Genomic DNA, 18,202 nt, shown 5'->3' with positions numbered 1-18,202 from the left:
GATCCGTGAGAGCTGCCAGGTCGTTCTTGGCACTGACTTGGCATATCATTTATTCCAGGATCAACCAAGGGCAGATGCTGGTGACTTTTGCAGATAGTCACTCGGCTCTCAGTGTCCTGGATGTGGATGGTATGAAGGTACGCTGTACTTGGCCACACTGTGGAGTGAGGTCAGATCAATCCCTATTTTTACGTGGGCATGTCTGCTCCCTCCTCTTGCCCTGACCTGTGCCCAACCTGTGACTTTTTTTTTGGGGGGGTGGGGGACGGGGACAACGTCTTGCACTGTCATTCAGGCTGGAGTGCAGTGATGCAATCACAACTCACTACAGCCTTGAACTGCCAGGCTTATGCGATCCTCCCATCTCAGCCTCTCAAGTAGCTGGGACCACAGGCACATGTCACCACGCCCAGCTAATCTTTTAAATTTTTTGTAGAGACAGGATCTCACTCTGTAGCCCTGGCTGGAGTGCAATGGGACAGTCATGGTTCACTGTAACCTCAGCCTCCAGGGCTCCAGTCATTCTCCCACCTCGACCTCCCAACGTGTTGAGATTACAGGCATGAGCTTTCATGCCTGGCCACCAATCTGTCTTTATGTATAGACACCATATGTGCGAGAGGGAGTTTGGATTCTTCACTCTGGTTCTGAGATGTCTCATGTCTGGCTCTGGCTACTTGCAAAATAGGGAGGAAGGGGGGGAACGGTGGCTTATGCTTATAATCCCAGCACTTGGTGAGGCCGAGGTGGGCAGATCACCCAAGGTCAGGAGATCGAGACCAGCCTGGCCAACATGGCAAAATCCTGTCTCTAGTAAAAATACAAAATTTAGCCCAGCACAGTGGCTTACACCTGTAATCTCAGCACTTTGGGAGGCCGAGGCGGGCAGATCATGAGGTCAGGAGTTCGAGACCAGCCTGGCCAACATAGTGAAACCCCGTCTCTACTAAAAATATAAAAATTAGCCAGGCATAGTGGCAGGTGCCTGTAATCCCAGCTACTCAGGAGGCTGAGGCAGGAGAATCACTTGAACCCAGGAGGCAGAGGTTGCAGTGAGCTGAGATCACACCATTGCACCCAGCCCAGGTGACAGTGTAAGACTCTGTCTCAAAAAAAAAAAAAATAGCCAGGCATGGTGGTGTGTGCCTCTAGTCCCAGCTACTCAGGAGGCTGAGGCAGGAGAATCGCTTGAACCCAGGAGGCAGAGGTTGCAGTGAGCCGAGATTGTGCCACTGCACGCCAGTCTGGGTGACAGAGTGAGACTCGGTCTCAAAAAACCAAACAAACAGAATGGGGAAGAAGAACATCAGTCACTGTGTCTCGCGTTAGAAGGCAGCTCTACCAGCAGCGGCAGAAGCTTAGCCATTTCAGAGTGTAGTTCTCGCCTAGTTACTTGATCTGTCTATGCTCGCACCGCCACGTGGGAGGCTGTTCCAATCTTTGCCTTTAGAGTATGTATTTTGGAATATGCAGCTCATAGATAGTTTCCATTTTTATAGTGTCTTGGCTTTAAATTTGTACCAAATGGGAAGCTGGAGATGACGGTTCAACTTTTTTTTTTCTTTGAGATGGAATCTTGCTCTGTCACCCAGGCTGGAGTGCAGAGGTGCAATCTCAGCTCACTACAGCCTCCGCCTCTCGAGTTCAAGCAATTCTCCTGCCTCAGCCTCCCAAGTAGGTGGGACTACAGGCACCCACCACCACGCCCAGCTAATTTTTGTATTTTTAGTACGGGCAGGGTTTCACCATGTTGGTCAGGCTGGTCTCAAACTCCTGACCTCAAGGGATCCACCTGCTTCGGCCTCTCAGAAAGCTGGGATTACAGGTGTGAGCCACTGCACCCGGCCCAGTTCAATTTTTTTTCAGCCAGATGTATGAGAGCTATGCTGAGCCTGCCTGAGGTCTGGATCCTTGGTTTTTCACGGCCAAACGTGAAGATTGGCCTCATTGCGGGTGTGTGGGTTTTAGTGAGAAGCATTGTGTGATCAGCAGGAGTGGTCATGATTTTTATTTATTCCTGGGTGGCCGCTCTGCCCTCCCAGGTGAAAGGCAGAGCAGTGAAGATTAGACCGAAGACGAAGGACTGGCTGAAAGGTTTGCGAGAGGAGATCATTCGGAAACGAGACAGCATGGCGCCCGTGTCTCCCACTGCCAACTCCTGTTTGCTGGAGGAAAACTTTGACTTCACAAGTTTGGACTATGAATCAGAAGGTTAGTGACCCTGCAGGGAAGGACAGGCAAGCCATTCTTCAAGCAACAGGCCTGAGCTTTTAAGGACACCTTCTAAAGCCTCCCTTGCAGAAGTGACAGAGGACACGTGCAGGGCAAGCCATCTGTCCCATGTGATGAGCCATGTTTGTATGTGTGGACGATGCATGCCATGCTACCTGGGACCGGAGGCGTCTAAACTTAGGCTACAAACTGGCTTTGAGGATGTCAGGGCTGTGGGCATACCAAAGGAGCTGGGGTACCATCCCTGCTGGCGCCCTGGCCCTGGGCTGCGTGGCAGGGTGCAGGTGTCCTGACAGGAGCTGAACCAGTCCCACTGATGAAAGACCGAGCCTTTCCCCCTCATTGTTTTCACCCAAACTGTGATTCATTTCCTTCTCCCAGGGGATATTCTTGAAGATGATGAAGACTACTTGGTGGATGAACTCAGTCAGCCTGGAGTCTCGGACAGTGAACTTGGGGGAGACGACCTCTCTGATGTCCCTGGCCCCACAGCACTGGCTCCTTCCAGCAAGTCACCTGCTCTCGCCAAAAAGAAGCAGCATCCAACGTACAAAGGTAGCCCGACCCTTCTTTTCTCAGGAGCGTCTGCCACGGAGTCAGCTCAGGACAGATTTTTCTTTTTCTCTTGGCGCTCTGGCACTATGTGATATCAAGTATGCAGGTCCCAGGAGATACCTAAACCAGGCAGGCCAAGCGAGGGGTAGGGACTGAGCCCTGCAGAGGTAGCCAGCTCCAACACCCTGATTTCCTCTAGTTAATTTTTTTTTTACAATAACTTGTACCCACTATAACACACCAGATTCAAGATAATTCCTGTTTCCTCTGGATATTCAAATGTCCACGGTTCTGAACTGGTTTTATATTTGTGATTATTTCCTGCCCCCAACAAAATTCTTCTGATTCGGCCAGGTGCAGTGGCTCACACCTGTAATCCCAGCACTTTGGGAGGCCCAGATGGGCGGATCGCTTAAGATCAGGAGTTCAAGACCAGCCTGGCCAACAAGATGAAACCCTGTCTCTACTAAAAATATTTTTTAAAAATTAGCAGGGCATGGTGGCGCGCATGCCTGTAATCCCAGCTACTCAGGAGGCTGAGGCAGGAGAATCACTTGAACTAGGGAGGCAGAGGTTGCAATGAGCCAAGATCGCCCTACTGCACTCCAGCTTGGGTGACAAAGTGAGACTCCTTCTCAAAACAACAACAACAAAAAACTTCTGATTCAATCCCAGTAGAGACATATTCCATATCTATGTCCTGAGTTGCTGGCGTATGGTCACATACATATAATATCATATTGTTAAACAGTCATATGGTCACATAATTGTATCATTTTAGACTTGAGAGGCCCTGAAAGGTCACATTAATTGAACCACACACCCCTAAATTAAACAATATAATTTTTTTCTTTTCCCTTTTTTTTTTTGAGACAGTGTCTCACTCTGTCTCCCAGGCTGGAGCACAGTGATACGATCTCAGCTCACTGCAACCTCCACCTCCCAGGCTCAAGCGATCCTCTCACCTCAGCCTCCCAAGTGGCTGGGACTTCAGGGATGCGCCACCACGTCCAGATAATGTTTTTGCATTTTTTGTAGAGATGGGGTGTCACTGTGTTGCCCAAGCTGGTCTCAAACTCCTGGGCTCAAGAGACCCTCCTACCTGAGCCTCCCAAAGTGCTGGGATTACAGGCCTGAGCCACTGCACCTGGCCAATAACTGTTCTGAGTAGCTTTTAAAGCCCACTAATGTTACATGGCTGGCAGGTCGGGTAGTTCATATTTCAGTGTCAGCTATGTTGATGCTGTTCCATTCATCGCCAGGCATGCCTCTAGCTGTCAGTCACTGAGCCCCGAGTTGGAGGACAGCTCTAACCAGCAGGTGCAGGAGCTTAGCCATGCATTGGGCCCCTTGAGCTGGGGCTGAGAGCAGAGAACAGGGCTGAAAGTGGATTAAGGCACAGGTCAGGGAGGGTACTTTGCCAGGAGAGGTGTGAAGACCTCCAAGCCCCTTTGACCGTACGCTGGTCCCCACACTGATCAATACCTTGCCTATACCGAACCATCAGGAGCTTTTAAACTTATGGATTTTTGAGCCCTGCCAGAGAGATCTGGATTTGGCAGGAGTGGGGTGGGACCCTGGAAGCCTGGCATTTCACCAGGCTTTCCAGGTGGTTTGGACACACAGCCAGGTTTGGGGACTTCTGCCCAAAACCGAAGCAGCAGCCTTCGCCAAGGCATCGCGGTGGTTCTTTACATTGCTCCTGCCACGGGCTTCTGCCCTGGAACTGAAGTGGCTGGAGGGATGTGTTCTTCCCATAAGAAGGACCTTTTTCTCAGGAGTGACCATCACGCAGGCAGCCTCTGGAGCCAGTGCAGGTGTGAGCACAGATAGTCCTTTACATGAAGAAACTAATAGAGCAACCCGGGACACATGGGCGGCTTTGCTACCTGGTGGGCATTGAGAGGGTCTTCCCTTGATGCTGTGGGGTGTTCAGTAATTCCCATTTGTAGGAGAAATCCTGCCTTTCCCCAGTTCCAGTCTCCAGGACACATGGGGTGGAGCTGCTGGATACAAGGAGTGGGGTGTCTGAGTCAAAGTAAAATGGAGAGGCCCATGCTTCAGGGGAGCCCTAGGGCTGCTGATTTGATCTGTAATGAAGCAGGAGCTGTGCCTTCTCAAGATCTCTCAGCCTCTTGGAAGGTGCGTGCAGGGCAGATCAAGATGGCAGAACCTTGGGAGTGGCCAGCCATGGGCCCACAGGGTTTGGGATTTGATGAGTGAGCAAGACTCCTGGTCCTAGGCACTGGCCATTGCACGCCAGGCTGCTCTGCTGCCAGAGCAGGGAGAACACCCTCAGCTTCCTCAGCCGGTGTATTCTAGAGTGAGGAATTGAAAATGTCTTCCCGTGGTTAGGTGACTCTTCAGGGGCTGTGGTTTGCAACTGTCTCCTCCACTCCGCGCAAGTCTTGTTATTTCACAAGAAAACACGCTTTCAAATAGCTCAATGTCTCAAGTCTGAGAAACACACATTGTCCATGGTTCACTGCATGTTCCAAGCAGGCACTGGGTGTCCTCCCCACCCCCGCCCCTTGCCGGCAGACAGGGGTGCCCATTTCTGGACAGAGCCTTCAGCTGTCCTGCAGCAGGTCCCCCTGCACAGTCAGCCTCCTGTGCTCAGACCTGTGTCTGACACGCTCACATGTGGAACAGACCGTTGTACTCACACCCCGCCATGTCCTTCAGATGACGCGGACCTGGTGGAGCTCAAGCAGGAGCTGGAAGCCGTCGGGGAGTTCCGCCACCGTTCTCCGAGCAGGTCTCTGTCGGTCCCCAACCGGCCTCGGCCACCTCACCCCCCGCAGAGACCCCCCCCTCCAAGTAAGACTCTGCTTGCTTTCAGCTCCCTGGATGCCTGCCAGGAATAACTGCGCATTCCCTGCCACTGAAAACATGGCTCAGAATCCACTTCTCCCCCGCCTTCGGGTCCCCACAGGACTTCCTCCTCCTCGGGCTCCTTTTTGTTGTAAATCCAGTACATGTTTGACGTCAGGGCTGGTTGTGTTTCTCATGGCAAATTAAATGGCTCCTTTGCAAAGCTGCTCTTCACCCTGGAGCTGTGCTTCTGCTTCAAGCTGCTCTCCTCGGCAGCTTTAGAGGATGCAGAATGGGGGCAGCAGCTGTGGGAGGGACGTGAGCTTCGCAGTCAGACATCTCTCCTCAGCGACTGCACAGTCCTCCCTCTGCTTATGAGGAATCTGGTAAACCCAGGTCCCCGCCTGGAGGTGACCCAGTCACCCCTCTGCGCTCCCAGGCCTCCTGTTCCCCGGGCTCAGAACAAGCTCCCCCTTAGCCTGGGTCTAGGAGCATTTTCTTCTGGTTCCTCGAACAATGCTTTGCCCATCTAGCCCTCCCTGATAACCTGAAAGCAAAGCTGTGATGTGCTTTTGATCCACTTCCATTTTACCACCACTGTTTACTTCTCCCTCCCCAAAAATGTCATGATCAGACTTAGATCTTCCTAAGCCGTTACTTCAGAATTGGGCTTATCGTGGCTGACGTCACAGTAGTAACCAATGGCAAGCCACAAGCCCAGATATAAAATAAAAATAACCTAAAAATAAAATGTATAAGGCATGTATTATTGCGGAAATTTTAGAGATAATTACAAAGAAGAACAAAATTTTAAAATTCACTTGATGATCTACAGATAATAGTTGTTACAAAAGACTTCTTTTTCCAGTTACGTATATCTGTAGCAACATACCTTTTTTTTTTTTTTTTAACAAAATTGGCTGGGCGTGGTGGCTCACGCCTGTAATCCCAGCACTTTGGGAGGCCGAGGCAGGCAGATCATGAGGTCAGGAGATCAAGACCATCCTGGCTAACACGGTGAAACCTCGTCTCTACTAAATATATAAAAAATTAGCCGGGCGTGGTTGTGGGCACCTGTAATCCCAGCTGCTTGGGAGGCTGAGGCAGGAGAATGGTGTGAACCCAGGAGGCAGAGCTTGCAGTGAGCTGAGATGCAGCCACTGCACTCCAGCCTGGGCAACAGAGCGAGACTCCATCTCAAAAGAAAAGAAAAACAAAATTAATACCCATTTTCTCTGGTCGGTTGTCTTTTATTTAATGGGGTTATATTTTCTGTGTCATTAAGTGTTCTAAAACATTTGTTAATGGCTACGAGTATATTTTAACAGTTTATTCCCCTGCTTTGCAATTTTTTTTTTTTTTTTTAAAGATAGGCTCATTCTGTCCCCCGGGCTGGAGTGCAGTGGTGCGATCTCACAGCTCACTGAAGCCTTGACCTCTCTGGCTCAAGCAGTCATCCTGCTTCAGCCTGCCAAGTAGCTAGGACTATAGGCACATGCCATCAGGCTTGGCTATTTTTATTCATTTATTTATTTATTTTGTAGAGACAGTTTCACCATGTTGCCCAGGCTGGGGTTTTTGAAATATTTTTTTCCCCACAAAATATTTTAAAACTCTGGTCCTAGTAACAGTGTTTGGAACCATTTCAAAATCGATTGGTTTTTATATCAGATCTGAATCCCCCAGGATGTTAAAGTTTGCATTCTAGTAATGCTTCTCCAGATCATCTACATCAATAGGCACACACGGGTAGAATCAAGTGAGAAACTCCACAGAGAGTCAAGGAAGGCTCTGTGGGTGCCCGAAGTGCCGAGTGAGTATTTGGACCTCACCGTGTCTGTGGTCTGCTGGGACATCCGCCTCGTCTAGTCGGGCTCCTGGCAGCTGACTGGAAAGTTGTGCCTTCACTGAGATTGAGACTCTGCCCTCATTGGTTTTTACAGCCGGTTTAATGGTGAAAAAGTCGGCTTCAGATGCGTCCATCTCCTCTGGCACCCGTGGGCAGTATTCAATTTTGCAGACCGCAAGACTTCTGCCAGGAGCACCTCAGCAACCAGTGAGTTCTTCTGCATACATTTCAAACCTACGCGTTTTGTCCCCAGGATAGTGTGAGGTCTCTCTTCTCAATGAATGTATAGATTTATGTGTCTTTAACCCTCTACCTGCTCACTGTCTCATCTCCACACCCCATGACCCTTCCTCACAGGTCCTCCATAGGGCTTTTAAATGGTTGTATGTAGTGTTCTAGAGAAAATCACTGTTGATGAAAAATCCCAAATATCCCTGGTTTCTAGACTCATCCATTTCTCTCTCTTCCCGTTCTTGCCTCTGCCCTTGGTGTACGGACAGAGCGTTGCTTGGTAGAAGGGAAAATGGGAGAAATTCAGGTCATCATCCTGGGAAAATGATGATCATTCTGGAGTCAAGTTGGTTGAGAGAAGAGGCTAAAAGGAAACGTAAATAATGAAGTTGGGGAAAACAGTAGGAAGAGTAACAGCCATAGAGGACTGTGGAGGTGCAGGGTTCCAGAGGGTCCCATGAGCTGCTGGGGAAGAGAGCAGGTGAAGGCGGGGGAGTAGAGGGGAAGCCGGGTGCTGGGGGGGAAACTGCTATGACTGGGATGCCTCTGGGGTGCTGGGCCTGGTCAGGTGCTTGTGCAGCCCCAGCAGGTGCGGGGGTGACTGGAGGCCAGTGGTTTACAGTAGTGAAAATAGGTCATTAAGGCACACCAGATGCTGGATGAAGAAGTAGAAAAAAACACTTTTAAGGAAATACATATCTGGAAGCTATTTTAATAATTCAGCCGGACCGTGGAAAGAGTGGCCTCTGATTTTGCTTTCTGACTTTCACCTGGTTATTGAAATAAAGATAGAAGATGGTCTGTCCATATACAAAAATCGGTAACCACCCGGCTTTGGAGACCAGGGTCATCAGGTCTACGTAGTGTGGCACTCTTGGAAAGAGAGTGCTCCGGGGAAGAGAGGATTGCAGGGTGTGGTGGAGGCTGAAGTTTGTATGGTCAGCATCGTCTGGTGGAGCCCTGCGCAGACGCATAGGTAGCAAATACGTCCCATGAGGCTATCTGCCTGCCTGTGCTGATACTCTGCTCTTCCTCATTCTGTCCTCAAGCCCAAGGCTCGGACTGGAATAAGTAAACCTTATAATGTCAAGCAGATCAAAACCACCAATGCCCAGGAGGCAGAAGCAGCAATCCGGTGTCTCCTGGAAGCCAGAGGAGGTAGGTGCCTGGGGGCAGTGGAAAAACCGATTCTTCTTTTCATCTCACCACTAAAAATGGTCTAGAAACAAAAATAACTCTTTTTATTCTTCTGGAGGCAATCTTAAATGAAAGCATCCTTTAGCAACATTTTATATAAATCTATACTAAGATTGATTGTTCATTTAAAATTGTATTTTCAAAATTCAGTATGTATATAAAAATCATCCCAGGGCTATTAAGCAGCATCTAAAGGAGAGACTGAAATAAACCAAAATGAGTTTTTAAAAAGGTGAATGCTGCCGGCACGAAGTCATTCAGCCAGCTTTATAAAACAGAGACAGTGATGGTGTTTGACCTAATTTCAGGCACAAAATCTACCTTTTAAATCACTGGCAAGTGGAAATAAAGTTTTTAGTGACAGGCAGGGACCTCTTTCCCACCACACTGTTTTTTGTTGCTGTTACTTAAACCATGTTAGTCAACTTGGGCTCTCCCCGGCTTCATTCATAATCACTGGTAATTTACACTTTTAGTTTTGGCCTTGGCTTTGTTCCAGAATCTCCTTTGGTAAGAGGAGAATGTGCCCTTTTTGTGGGTTTGTTGTTGTTGTTGTTTTTGAGACTGAGTTTCACGCTTTCACCTGGGCTGGAGTGCAGTGGCGCAATCCCAGGTCACTGCAACCTCCGCCTCCCAGGTTCAAGCAATTCTCCTGCCGGGACTACAGGTGCGCACCACCATGCCGAACCAATTTTTGTATTTTCAGTAGAAACATGGTTTCACCATGTTGACCAGGCTGGTCTTCAACTCCCAACCTCAGGTGATTCACCCACCTTGGCCTCCCAAAGTGCTGGGATTACAGGTCTGAGCCACCACGCCCGGCTGAGTGTGCCCTTTGAAAAGGTGTAAGCAATCACCATTGCCTCATTTGCTTTTAGTCAGCATGTTTAACTTCTTTGAAATTCTCAAATAATATTTAAGGGGGCATGAGTTAAAAGGTTGAGAACTACTGTTGTAGAATGATACTGCCACAAATGGTTTCTTTTTTTTATTTTAGAAAAATAACTAAAACTAGGCCGGGCGCGGTGGCTCACACCTGTAATCCCAGCACTTTGGGAGGCCAAGGTGGGCGAATCACGAGGTCAGGAGATTAAGACCATTCTGGCTAACATGGTGAAACCCCATCTCTATTAAAAATACAAAAAATTAGCCAGGCGTGGTGGTGGGCGCCTGTAGTCCCTGCTGCTCAGGAGGCTGAGGCAGGAGAATGGTGAGAACCCGAGAGGCAGAGCTTGCAGTGAGCCGAGATCGCCCCATTGCACTCTAGCCTGGGCGCCAGAGCGAGCTGTCTCAAAAAAAAAAAAAAAAAAGAAAGAAAGAAAAGAAAAATAACTAAAACTATGAATATAACAACCCAAGTGTCCATCAGCTGATAAATGGATAAACAAAATGTGGTCCATCCATTCAATGGAATATTGTTCAGCGATTAAAAAAAAGAATAGGGCTGGGCACAGAAGCTCATGCCTGTAATCCCAGCACTTTGGGAGGCCGAGGCGGTCACATCACGAGGTCAGGAGATTGAGACCATCCTGGCTAACACGGTGAAATCCCGTCTCTACCAAAAATACAAAAAAATATTAGCCAGGCGTGGTGGTGGGCGCCTGTAGTCCCAGCTTCTCAGGAGGCTGAGGCAGCAGATGGCACCACTGCACTCCAGCCTGGGCAACAGAGCGAGACTCCGTCTCAAAAAAAAAAAAAAAAAAAAAAAGAATGGGGCCTGATACCTACTACCTCTTGGGTGGACCTTGAAGAGATTATGCTATGTGAAAGAAAGAAAAAAAGGCCACATAGTGTACCATCCCCTTTTTATGAAATGGCCACAGCAGGCAAATTCATGGGGTCAGAAAGTTCTTCGTGCTTTCCAGGGACTGGAAGGAGGCCTGGGTGGGGAGTGGCTGTTGACGGGTGTGGGGCTTCTTTTTTGTGTGATGAAAATGTTCTGGAGTTAGATAGTGTGATGGTGGCACAACTCTGTGAATATACTAAAAACCAGTGAATGGTACACTTAGAAAGGGTGAATTTCACAGTATGTGAATTATACGACAATAAAGCTGTTTAAAAAAAAAAAATGCTAGAGATGTAGATGTTAGTAGAGGTTTGAAATCTACCTACAGTCCCAGCTTAACACTCTCTTGGTCATGGCCCCATTGAGATTTTTTTATGTTTGGATCATCTACCCTGAGAAATGTAAGTACACATGAGACTTTGCATATGATCTCAGGGTCATCCAGACTATCCACAGACCCCAGATCACCATCCCTGCTAGGAAGGTGAGCGTGAAAACCTGGGGCTGCTGGGTGCAATGGCTCACGCCTATAATCCCAGCATTTTGAAAGGCCAGGGCAGGAGGATTGTTTGAGTCCAGGAGTTCAAGACAAGTCTGGGCAAGAGTGAGGCCCTGTCTCTACAAAAATTTTAAAATTAGCTAGGCGTGATGGTTCCCACCGGTAGTTCCAGCTACTTAGGAGGCTGAGGTAAGTAGATTGCGTGAGCCCAGGAGTTCCAGCAACATAACGAGACCTCATCTCTACTAAAAATTTTTTTTAATTAGCTGGGCGTGGCAGTGTTCACCTGTAATCCCAGCTACTAGGGAGGCTGAAGTGGGAGAATGGCTCGAGACTGGGAGGTTGAGACTGCAGTGAGCCATGATCATGCCACTGCACTCCAGCCTGGGTGACAGAGCGAGAGCCCATCTTAAAAAATAAAAAAGGAAAAATGCTGGGGCTGAACCTAGCTGGTTACTCCTGAAATACATTGAATTAGTAAATGACCCTTAGGATGTAGACTGTCTAAAGATGAAGTCATGCAGTGAATTGCCTTGTCCTTTACACTTCGGCCATGTGGTTTAATGTTTCAGGCACTTCCGAAGAAGCCCTAAGTGCCATGGCTCCAAGGGCCCCCGAAGCATCGTCTGAACCAGAGCCCACACCGGGGGCAGCCAAACCAGAGACCCCACAGGTGCCCCCGCTCCTGCCCCGTCGACCCCCACCCAGAGTTCCTGCCATCAAGAAGCCAACCTTGAGAAGGACAGGAAAGGTAAAAGCCTGGTAACATAAAACCTCTTACTCCTAAGTTGCTCACATGTCTCGATAGATAAGAATTGTGGCCTGTAATCCCAGCACTTTGGGAAGCTGAAGTGAGCGGATTACGAGGTCAGGAGTTCGAGACCAGCCTGACCAACATGGTGAAACCCTGTCTCTACTAAAAATAGAAAAATTAGCTGGGTGTGGTAGTGCACACCTGTAATCCCAGCTACTCAGGAGGCTGAGACAGGAACCTGGAGGCCGAAGTCACAGTGAGCCAAGATCGTGCCACTGCATTCCAGCCTGGGCGACAGAGTGAGACTCCATCTCAAAAAAAAAAAGAAATTCCCTATGGACAGCCTCATGTTCATGAGTCCTAGACACAGGCGTGTCTTTGGGGAAAGGTCTGACAACTGCTTCCTCCCTCATATCCTACTGTGTCTTGGCTCTGGCTGAGAAGAACGAGGAGTCCACTGTCTTGCAGATTGTCAGTGTGACGAGAACAGCTTGGAGGCATTATGCTTCCTAAGTGTTCTGAGTCCCCAGAGGGAACCACGGTGGGATGCTTTTCCCCACGTGTTCTGGTACCGCCCATTTGCATGTGGTCTGTGTTGTGTGCACATGGTTTCAAGGCATTAGAAAAACAGTAACTGATTTCCAGATTCGCCATGTTCACATGCTTTCGTGTGGCCTCAGTCTACGAGAGGATCCACAGCTTTTCTTGCCACTTTTCTTGCAGATTGTTTTTTGCTCTCGCTCTCAAGCTTCTCAGCCTTGCTTACTGCTTCAAAGACATGAGTTTGTAAGGACAGTAGCAGCCCAAAGACTGGCATCTGTAGACACATCTGGATCTTCCGTTTGATCTCAGTGTTCTAGTAACGGACCCTCGGTAATCCCTTCCTGGTCGTCACAGCACGATGCTGCTTCTCTCCTAGAGAGTGTGAGGGGGGCTTCGGCTTCATTCTTGACAGCGCTTGCTTTGTATTTCCTGGGTTGCTCTTCTGTCCTACATTGGCTCATTACCATCCATCCCTTGTCCATGCCTCCTTACAAAGTGGACCTTTTTCCTCCGCCTTTTCCCTGTTCAGATGCTCCTCGACTTAAAATGGGGTGATGTCCCAATAAACCCATCGTAAGTTGAAAAATATCGTGTCAAAACTGCATCTAATACACCTACCAAACATCATAGTCTTGCTGACCTTGAACATGCTCAGAACACACACATTAGCCTATGGCTGGGCCAAAAAAAAAAAAAAAAAAACATTCAACACAGCCTATTTTATAATAATAAAAAGAAAAGATCAAACTTCAAAAATCAAAGTATGCTTTCTATGGAACGTTAGCACTTGCACACTAGGGTAAAGTGGAAAATCCTCAGTGGAACCATTGTAAGTCGGGGACCACCTGCTTTGTCTTTTCTTGTAAAAGCCAGGAGCAGAAATGGATTCATTTTCCCAGCCTGCTGCACAGGAGTTAGAGTAAAAGGCTGTTGGAAAAGCGACTTTCTTTTTTTTTAGTTTGTTTTCTAAAGAACCTAAAGAAACACCGAAACGCCAATGTTTAACTAGTCTACTGATCACCTTTTCTGTACAAAAGCTTCATTTTGCCTGTGCAGTTGTTTTCTTTGTGATAGATTTGAACCAGAACCAAAGCAGTGTCAAGATTTCCATTTTTTACCAATATTTAAGTATAAAAGATTCAAGGAGCCAGGCACAGTGGCTCACGCCTGTAATCCCAGCACTTTGGGAGGCTAAGGCAGGCAGATCACCTGAGGTCAGGAGTTCGAGACCAGCCTGACCAACATGGTGAAACCCTGTCTCTACTAAAAATACAAAAATTAGTCAGGCATGGTGGCGGGCACCTGTAATCCCAGCTACTCGGGAGGCTGAGGCAGGAGAATCGCTTGAACCTGGGAGGCAGAGGTTGCAGTGAACTGAGATTGCACCATTGCACTCCAGCCTGGGGAACAAAGCGAGACTCCTTGTCAAAAAAAAAAAAAAAAAAAAAATTCAAGGAGAAAGTATATCCATTAGTCCTTCAATCAGCTTAGTGTTGTAACACAAGTTACTTCACCCTAGCATGGTACAGACCATGAATCAGCCCAGGTTGCATCTTCAAAGAGTGTTTTCAGAGAGGTTTGCTTTCAATAAAGGAAAAGCATAACCCCATTTCCTAAAGTGACAAAGAAAAGTTTCTCTGATTATTTACTGTGGCCCTGGTTTTAAAATTTCCACTCATTTTCATTGGACCTGCTGGTGTGACCTGATATATGTGTGTTTCTCCTGTGCTTTTTCTTTTCCCTACCTGGTGACATTTCTGGCACCCCACACATTCTCAAATCTCGAATTTGCTAGAATGTCAGCTTGGTCTCATCTCTGTTCTCTGCTGACCCCTCAGTGTTCTCTGATCCTCAGCTGCCCAGGTGTTGGCTTCTTATTTACACTCTTTGTCCCACCTTTTCTCAGCCCCTGTCACCGGAAGAACAGTTTGAGCAACAGACTGTCCATTTTACAATCGGGCCCCCGGAGACAAGCCTTGAGGCCCCTCCTCTCGCGACAGTCCCTCAAGTCCCTCCTGTTCCCAAACCAAGAACATTTCAGCCTGGGAAAGCTGCAGAGAGACCAAGCCATGGAAAGCCGGCATCAGACGAAGCCCCTCCTGTGGCAGGAGCCTCCGTGCCGCCACCTCTGGAGGCACCATCTCTTGTGCCCAAGGTCCCCCCGAGGAGGAAGAAGTCAGCCCCCGCAGCCTTCCACCTGCAGGTCCTGCAGAGCAACAGCCAGCTCCTCCAGGGCCTCACTTACAACAGCAGCGACAGCCCCTCTGGGCACCCGCCTGCTGTGGGCGCCATTCTTCCACAAGGGGACTTACTCAGCACTTCATCTGCTACAAGCCCCGACAGCGATGGCACCAAAGCGATGACGCCAGAGGCAGCCCCTCTTCTTGGTGATTATCAGGACCCCTTCTGGAACCTTCTTCACCACCCTAAACTGTTGAATAACACTTGGCTTTCTAAGAGCTCAGACCCTTTGGACTCAGGGACCAGGAGCCCTGAAAGGGATCCCATAGACCCAGTATCAGTTGGCGCTTCAGCTGTGAAGGCGGAGCTGCCACCAGATCATGAACACAAAACCTTGGGTCACTGGGTGACAATCAGTGACCAAGACAAGAGGACAGCACTGCAGGTGTTTGACCCACTGGCAAAAACATGACTGAGCAGCTTTGAAGGCTGCCCTCCTGTAGAATGCATACCTTCCTCCCTCTAGGGAGATACCTATTTAAAGGCACATTGGCCAAAACATTTGTGCATCTGTCACTCTTGTGTCGTTTACAAAAATCGTGTCTCTTATTCGGTAAGATGGTTAGTCAGCCACCAAAATATTTTTCACTCAAGACTTGTACATCTGAAGTTTCCTCTTCAAAGAGTGGGAACCTTCCTGTTAAATTTGGTGTATGGATTTTAAGAAAGGAATCTAGCAGATGAGGCCCAAGAAGTTCTCACCCATTGACTTTTTAAATGGTTGTTCAGTTCATGTTGTACGTGGTGGGGATTTGTCTTTTGTTTTATTTGTATTTTACAGATTTGGTGTAACATTTTGGGGAGCCACCTGATGTATAAAGTAAGGATTAGAGAAAGAGGTCATTGGGACCATTAATAGCTGTCCTGGCCCACTTAAACATGGTTACAAAAAATCAGAGTCAACCTAATGACTAGACAGTGCATTCCCATGAGCCTTCGTGTTTAACTGTGTACATGTGCATTAACCTTGATGATGGGTGAATCCCGGGGGAGCTGGGGTCATACACCGCTTTGCCTTTAAAGCATATATCATTAGCTTAACCTTATTTTAAACTAGCTGAAGCCTCCTGTGCCGTGTCTTAGACATTGCATCCCCTTTCAATTATTATAATCCTGAGCCGTGGTGTGCTACTGGAACCAATTTTTATCCACCATCTAGTCCTTATTAAATGAAACCTCACAGATCCTTTTTTCCACTTATATTCCATGCATACCACATAAAAGCACACAGTGTAAAAATTCATGCTGACACGTGATAACTGATTCTCATTGTTAGAATATGGAGAGTGTTTCAACCGCGTCTGTCCGGCTGGAGCTTCAGGATAGAAAGTGTTATGTGTCCCTGCATATAAGAATCCCCAGGCCAGTGTTTCTGGGTTTGCTTGTCTATATGTTTATTAGGTTTATTTTTTGCCTATACATTTTTCCCACGTTTCCAACAGCACTTCTCACCTATTCAATAACTGAAAAAGACATTACCATAGTGCTTTACATTTTTAAAGTAATGTTACAAAGTCTAGAATCCATTTGGATCAGATACCGTGTTTTTGCTATTTAATAAGAAGTTCACTAGTGAAATCTTACTGTACTGCCTGTCGTATCTGGGAGCCTGGTACAGAGGCTTGTACAGCTGTGATCAAGTGTCATCCCTCACATGACTGGGGAATGTCTGTCCTAAACACTGACCGCTAGGATGGTAAGGATCATCTTGCCTGGGCTATGCCATGCTCTTGTTACCAATTAGACATCTGGAATTTCAGAATTAGTTTTCATTGACACTATCAAGATATATTGCAGATTACTTAAATCTGGCCATCAAAACAAAAGTTACAACACGTATCTCTCTTCATCTGAAAACTAATACCTGGAAAAGGATAACAGAAAAAGGAATCCGTGACCCACAGAGTTAGACAGATAAGATGCATAGTTAACCAATCATAAAAGGCGGTGTTTAAGTGATCAGGATTCCTTTAGTGGCAGTTACGTGCTTTATATGGCTTTTACCTCCATAATAAACACAAGAAATAAACAGAATGGTCCTTAACAGAGTCTGGGGGAGAGAGCAAGATGGGTTGCTTGGAGAAGCTGGTTTGCCAAGATACACATCGCTATTAACAGAGTCATAAATGAAATGAAATTGAAGAATTCATTCAAATGCTTTTTTCCCTATAACCTCTTTTCTCACGAAAAAGGAGGTAAATTTGAAAACAGATAAATGTAACAACCAGTCAAAGAAACAGGGGAAAAGTAAGCTCCTCCAAAGTTGCTTGTAGTGCTGGAAATAGATCTCGTTTTTAGGTTTTCTCCTTGTTCCAGATAGCACATAAATGGGACAGAGAATAAAATTTCTGCTAAAATAGGTGCTTATTTCCTAAGTAGCTCTTCAGAGTCTGACCGTACGTAAAAACACACAGAATTGTGTTGACTTGGGGAGGTGAATCACAAAGAAGTTACAAGGAGTTTAAGAGTTAAATGTTATTTGATCATGACTGTCAAATTTAGTGAACAACATAGACTGGATTTGGAGTTGGTAGTAGGTATAGTTCTCATACCAGAATTCTCTTTAAAAAAAAAAAAAAGGACAATTGGAATTGCCTTTTGTTTTTAAAATCAATGCTTACTAGCTGGTAGGATTCCCAGGTCAGCGGCAGAGTTGATTAAATAATCTTGACAATGAGCAGCTGCCGTCTTGGGGACTTCATTCTGTGGTTTTTTAAATATTTCATCTTTGATGCTACCATCCAGGGCTGCTTGTTGTGACCTTGTAGCTTATTTTGTTCCTGCTGTTCTCTAACGTGTGCAGTTCACGCAGACTGGTTTAGGTACTTCACAACTCACCATTGTTCTCTGACCCCAAGCCTAGTCCCTTTTACATCACCATCTTCTCAGATTTCTTGCCTATTCTTAAAATATGTTTTGGTTAATGATTGACTTAGGATATCAGCTCAAGCAATTCCTGTAACAGTTGAAAGTTGTTGAAGTTCAAGGCACATAATAAAATTCTCTCTGATGTGTGTGTAAGTATAAACAAAGTACTGTATCAAAGCGTTTGCTTTATAATGAAGTCATTTCATCTGTAAGGAAAGCTGCAAAGACTATTGGGGGACTAGTGATTAATAAAATCCTGTAATATTTTTTGAAGTGAAAATTTGTACTGAAGTTGTACGTAATACCTATTAAATGTTTTTGTCTTTTTTTTAATTGGGTTTATTTCTTTTCAGATATGAAGAGAACCTTAGAATATCTTTGGCTACCTTTCTGTTCTGGATCAAATGCAATTACTAGTTATTTAGTTATTCCTCTTGAGTTTGGGGTTTGTTTTTTTTTTTTTTTTTTTTTTTTGAGACAGAGTCTCACTCTGTCTCCCATGCTGGAGTGCAGTGGTGCGATCTTGCTCACTGCAACCTCCGCCTCCCGGGTTCAAGCAATTCTCCTGCCTCAGTCTCCCTAGTAGCTGAGCTTACAGGCATGTCCCACCATGCCTGGCTAATTTTTTGCATT

At 46.9% G+C, this 18,202-nt stretch overlaps 1 protein-coding gene across 2 annotated transcripts in view; it reads left to right on the top strand.

Annotated features, from left to right (window-relative positions):
* The window catches only part of SYNJ2 (synaptojanin 2), a 117,541-nt gene extending 99,642 nt beyond the window's left edge, over positions 1-17,899 (top strand). Inside the window, exons 20-27 of one of the 2 annotated variants that reach the window (XM_025382885.1) lie at positions 59-137; positions 2,043-2,211; positions 2,614-2,787; positions 5,473-5,607; positions 7,545-7,657; positions 8,731-8,839; positions 11,736-11,914; positions 14,367-17,899. In XM_025382885.1, coding sequence (XP_025238670.1) covers positions 59-137; positions 2,043-2,211; positions 2,614-2,787; positions 5,473-5,607; positions 7,545-7,657; positions 8,731-8,839; positions 11,736-11,914; positions 14,367-15,113 — 1,705 coding nt within the window. In that variant the 3' untranslated portion in view covers positions 15,114-17,899. Of the gene's footprint in view, positions 1-58; positions 138-2,042; positions 2,212-2,613; positions 2,788-5,472; positions 5,608-7,544; positions 7,658-8,730; positions 8,840-11,735; positions 11,915-12,640; positions 13,140-14,366 lie in introns of those variants that run through there. The other variant, XM_025382886.1, reaches the window with a different exon arrangement.
* The last annotated feature ends 303 nt before the right edge of the window (positions 17,900-18,202 follow it).

Source organism: Theropithecus gelada, chromosome 4 (assembly GCF_003255815.1).
Source record: "Theropithecus gelada isolate Dixy chromosome 4, Tgel_1.0, whole genome shotgun sequence".
NCBI classification, from domain to species: Eukaryota; Metazoa; Chordata; class Mammalia; order Primates; family Cercopithecidae; genus Theropithecus; species Theropithecus gelada.
This window is presented reverse-complemented; position numbering and strand designations above follow the sequence as displayed.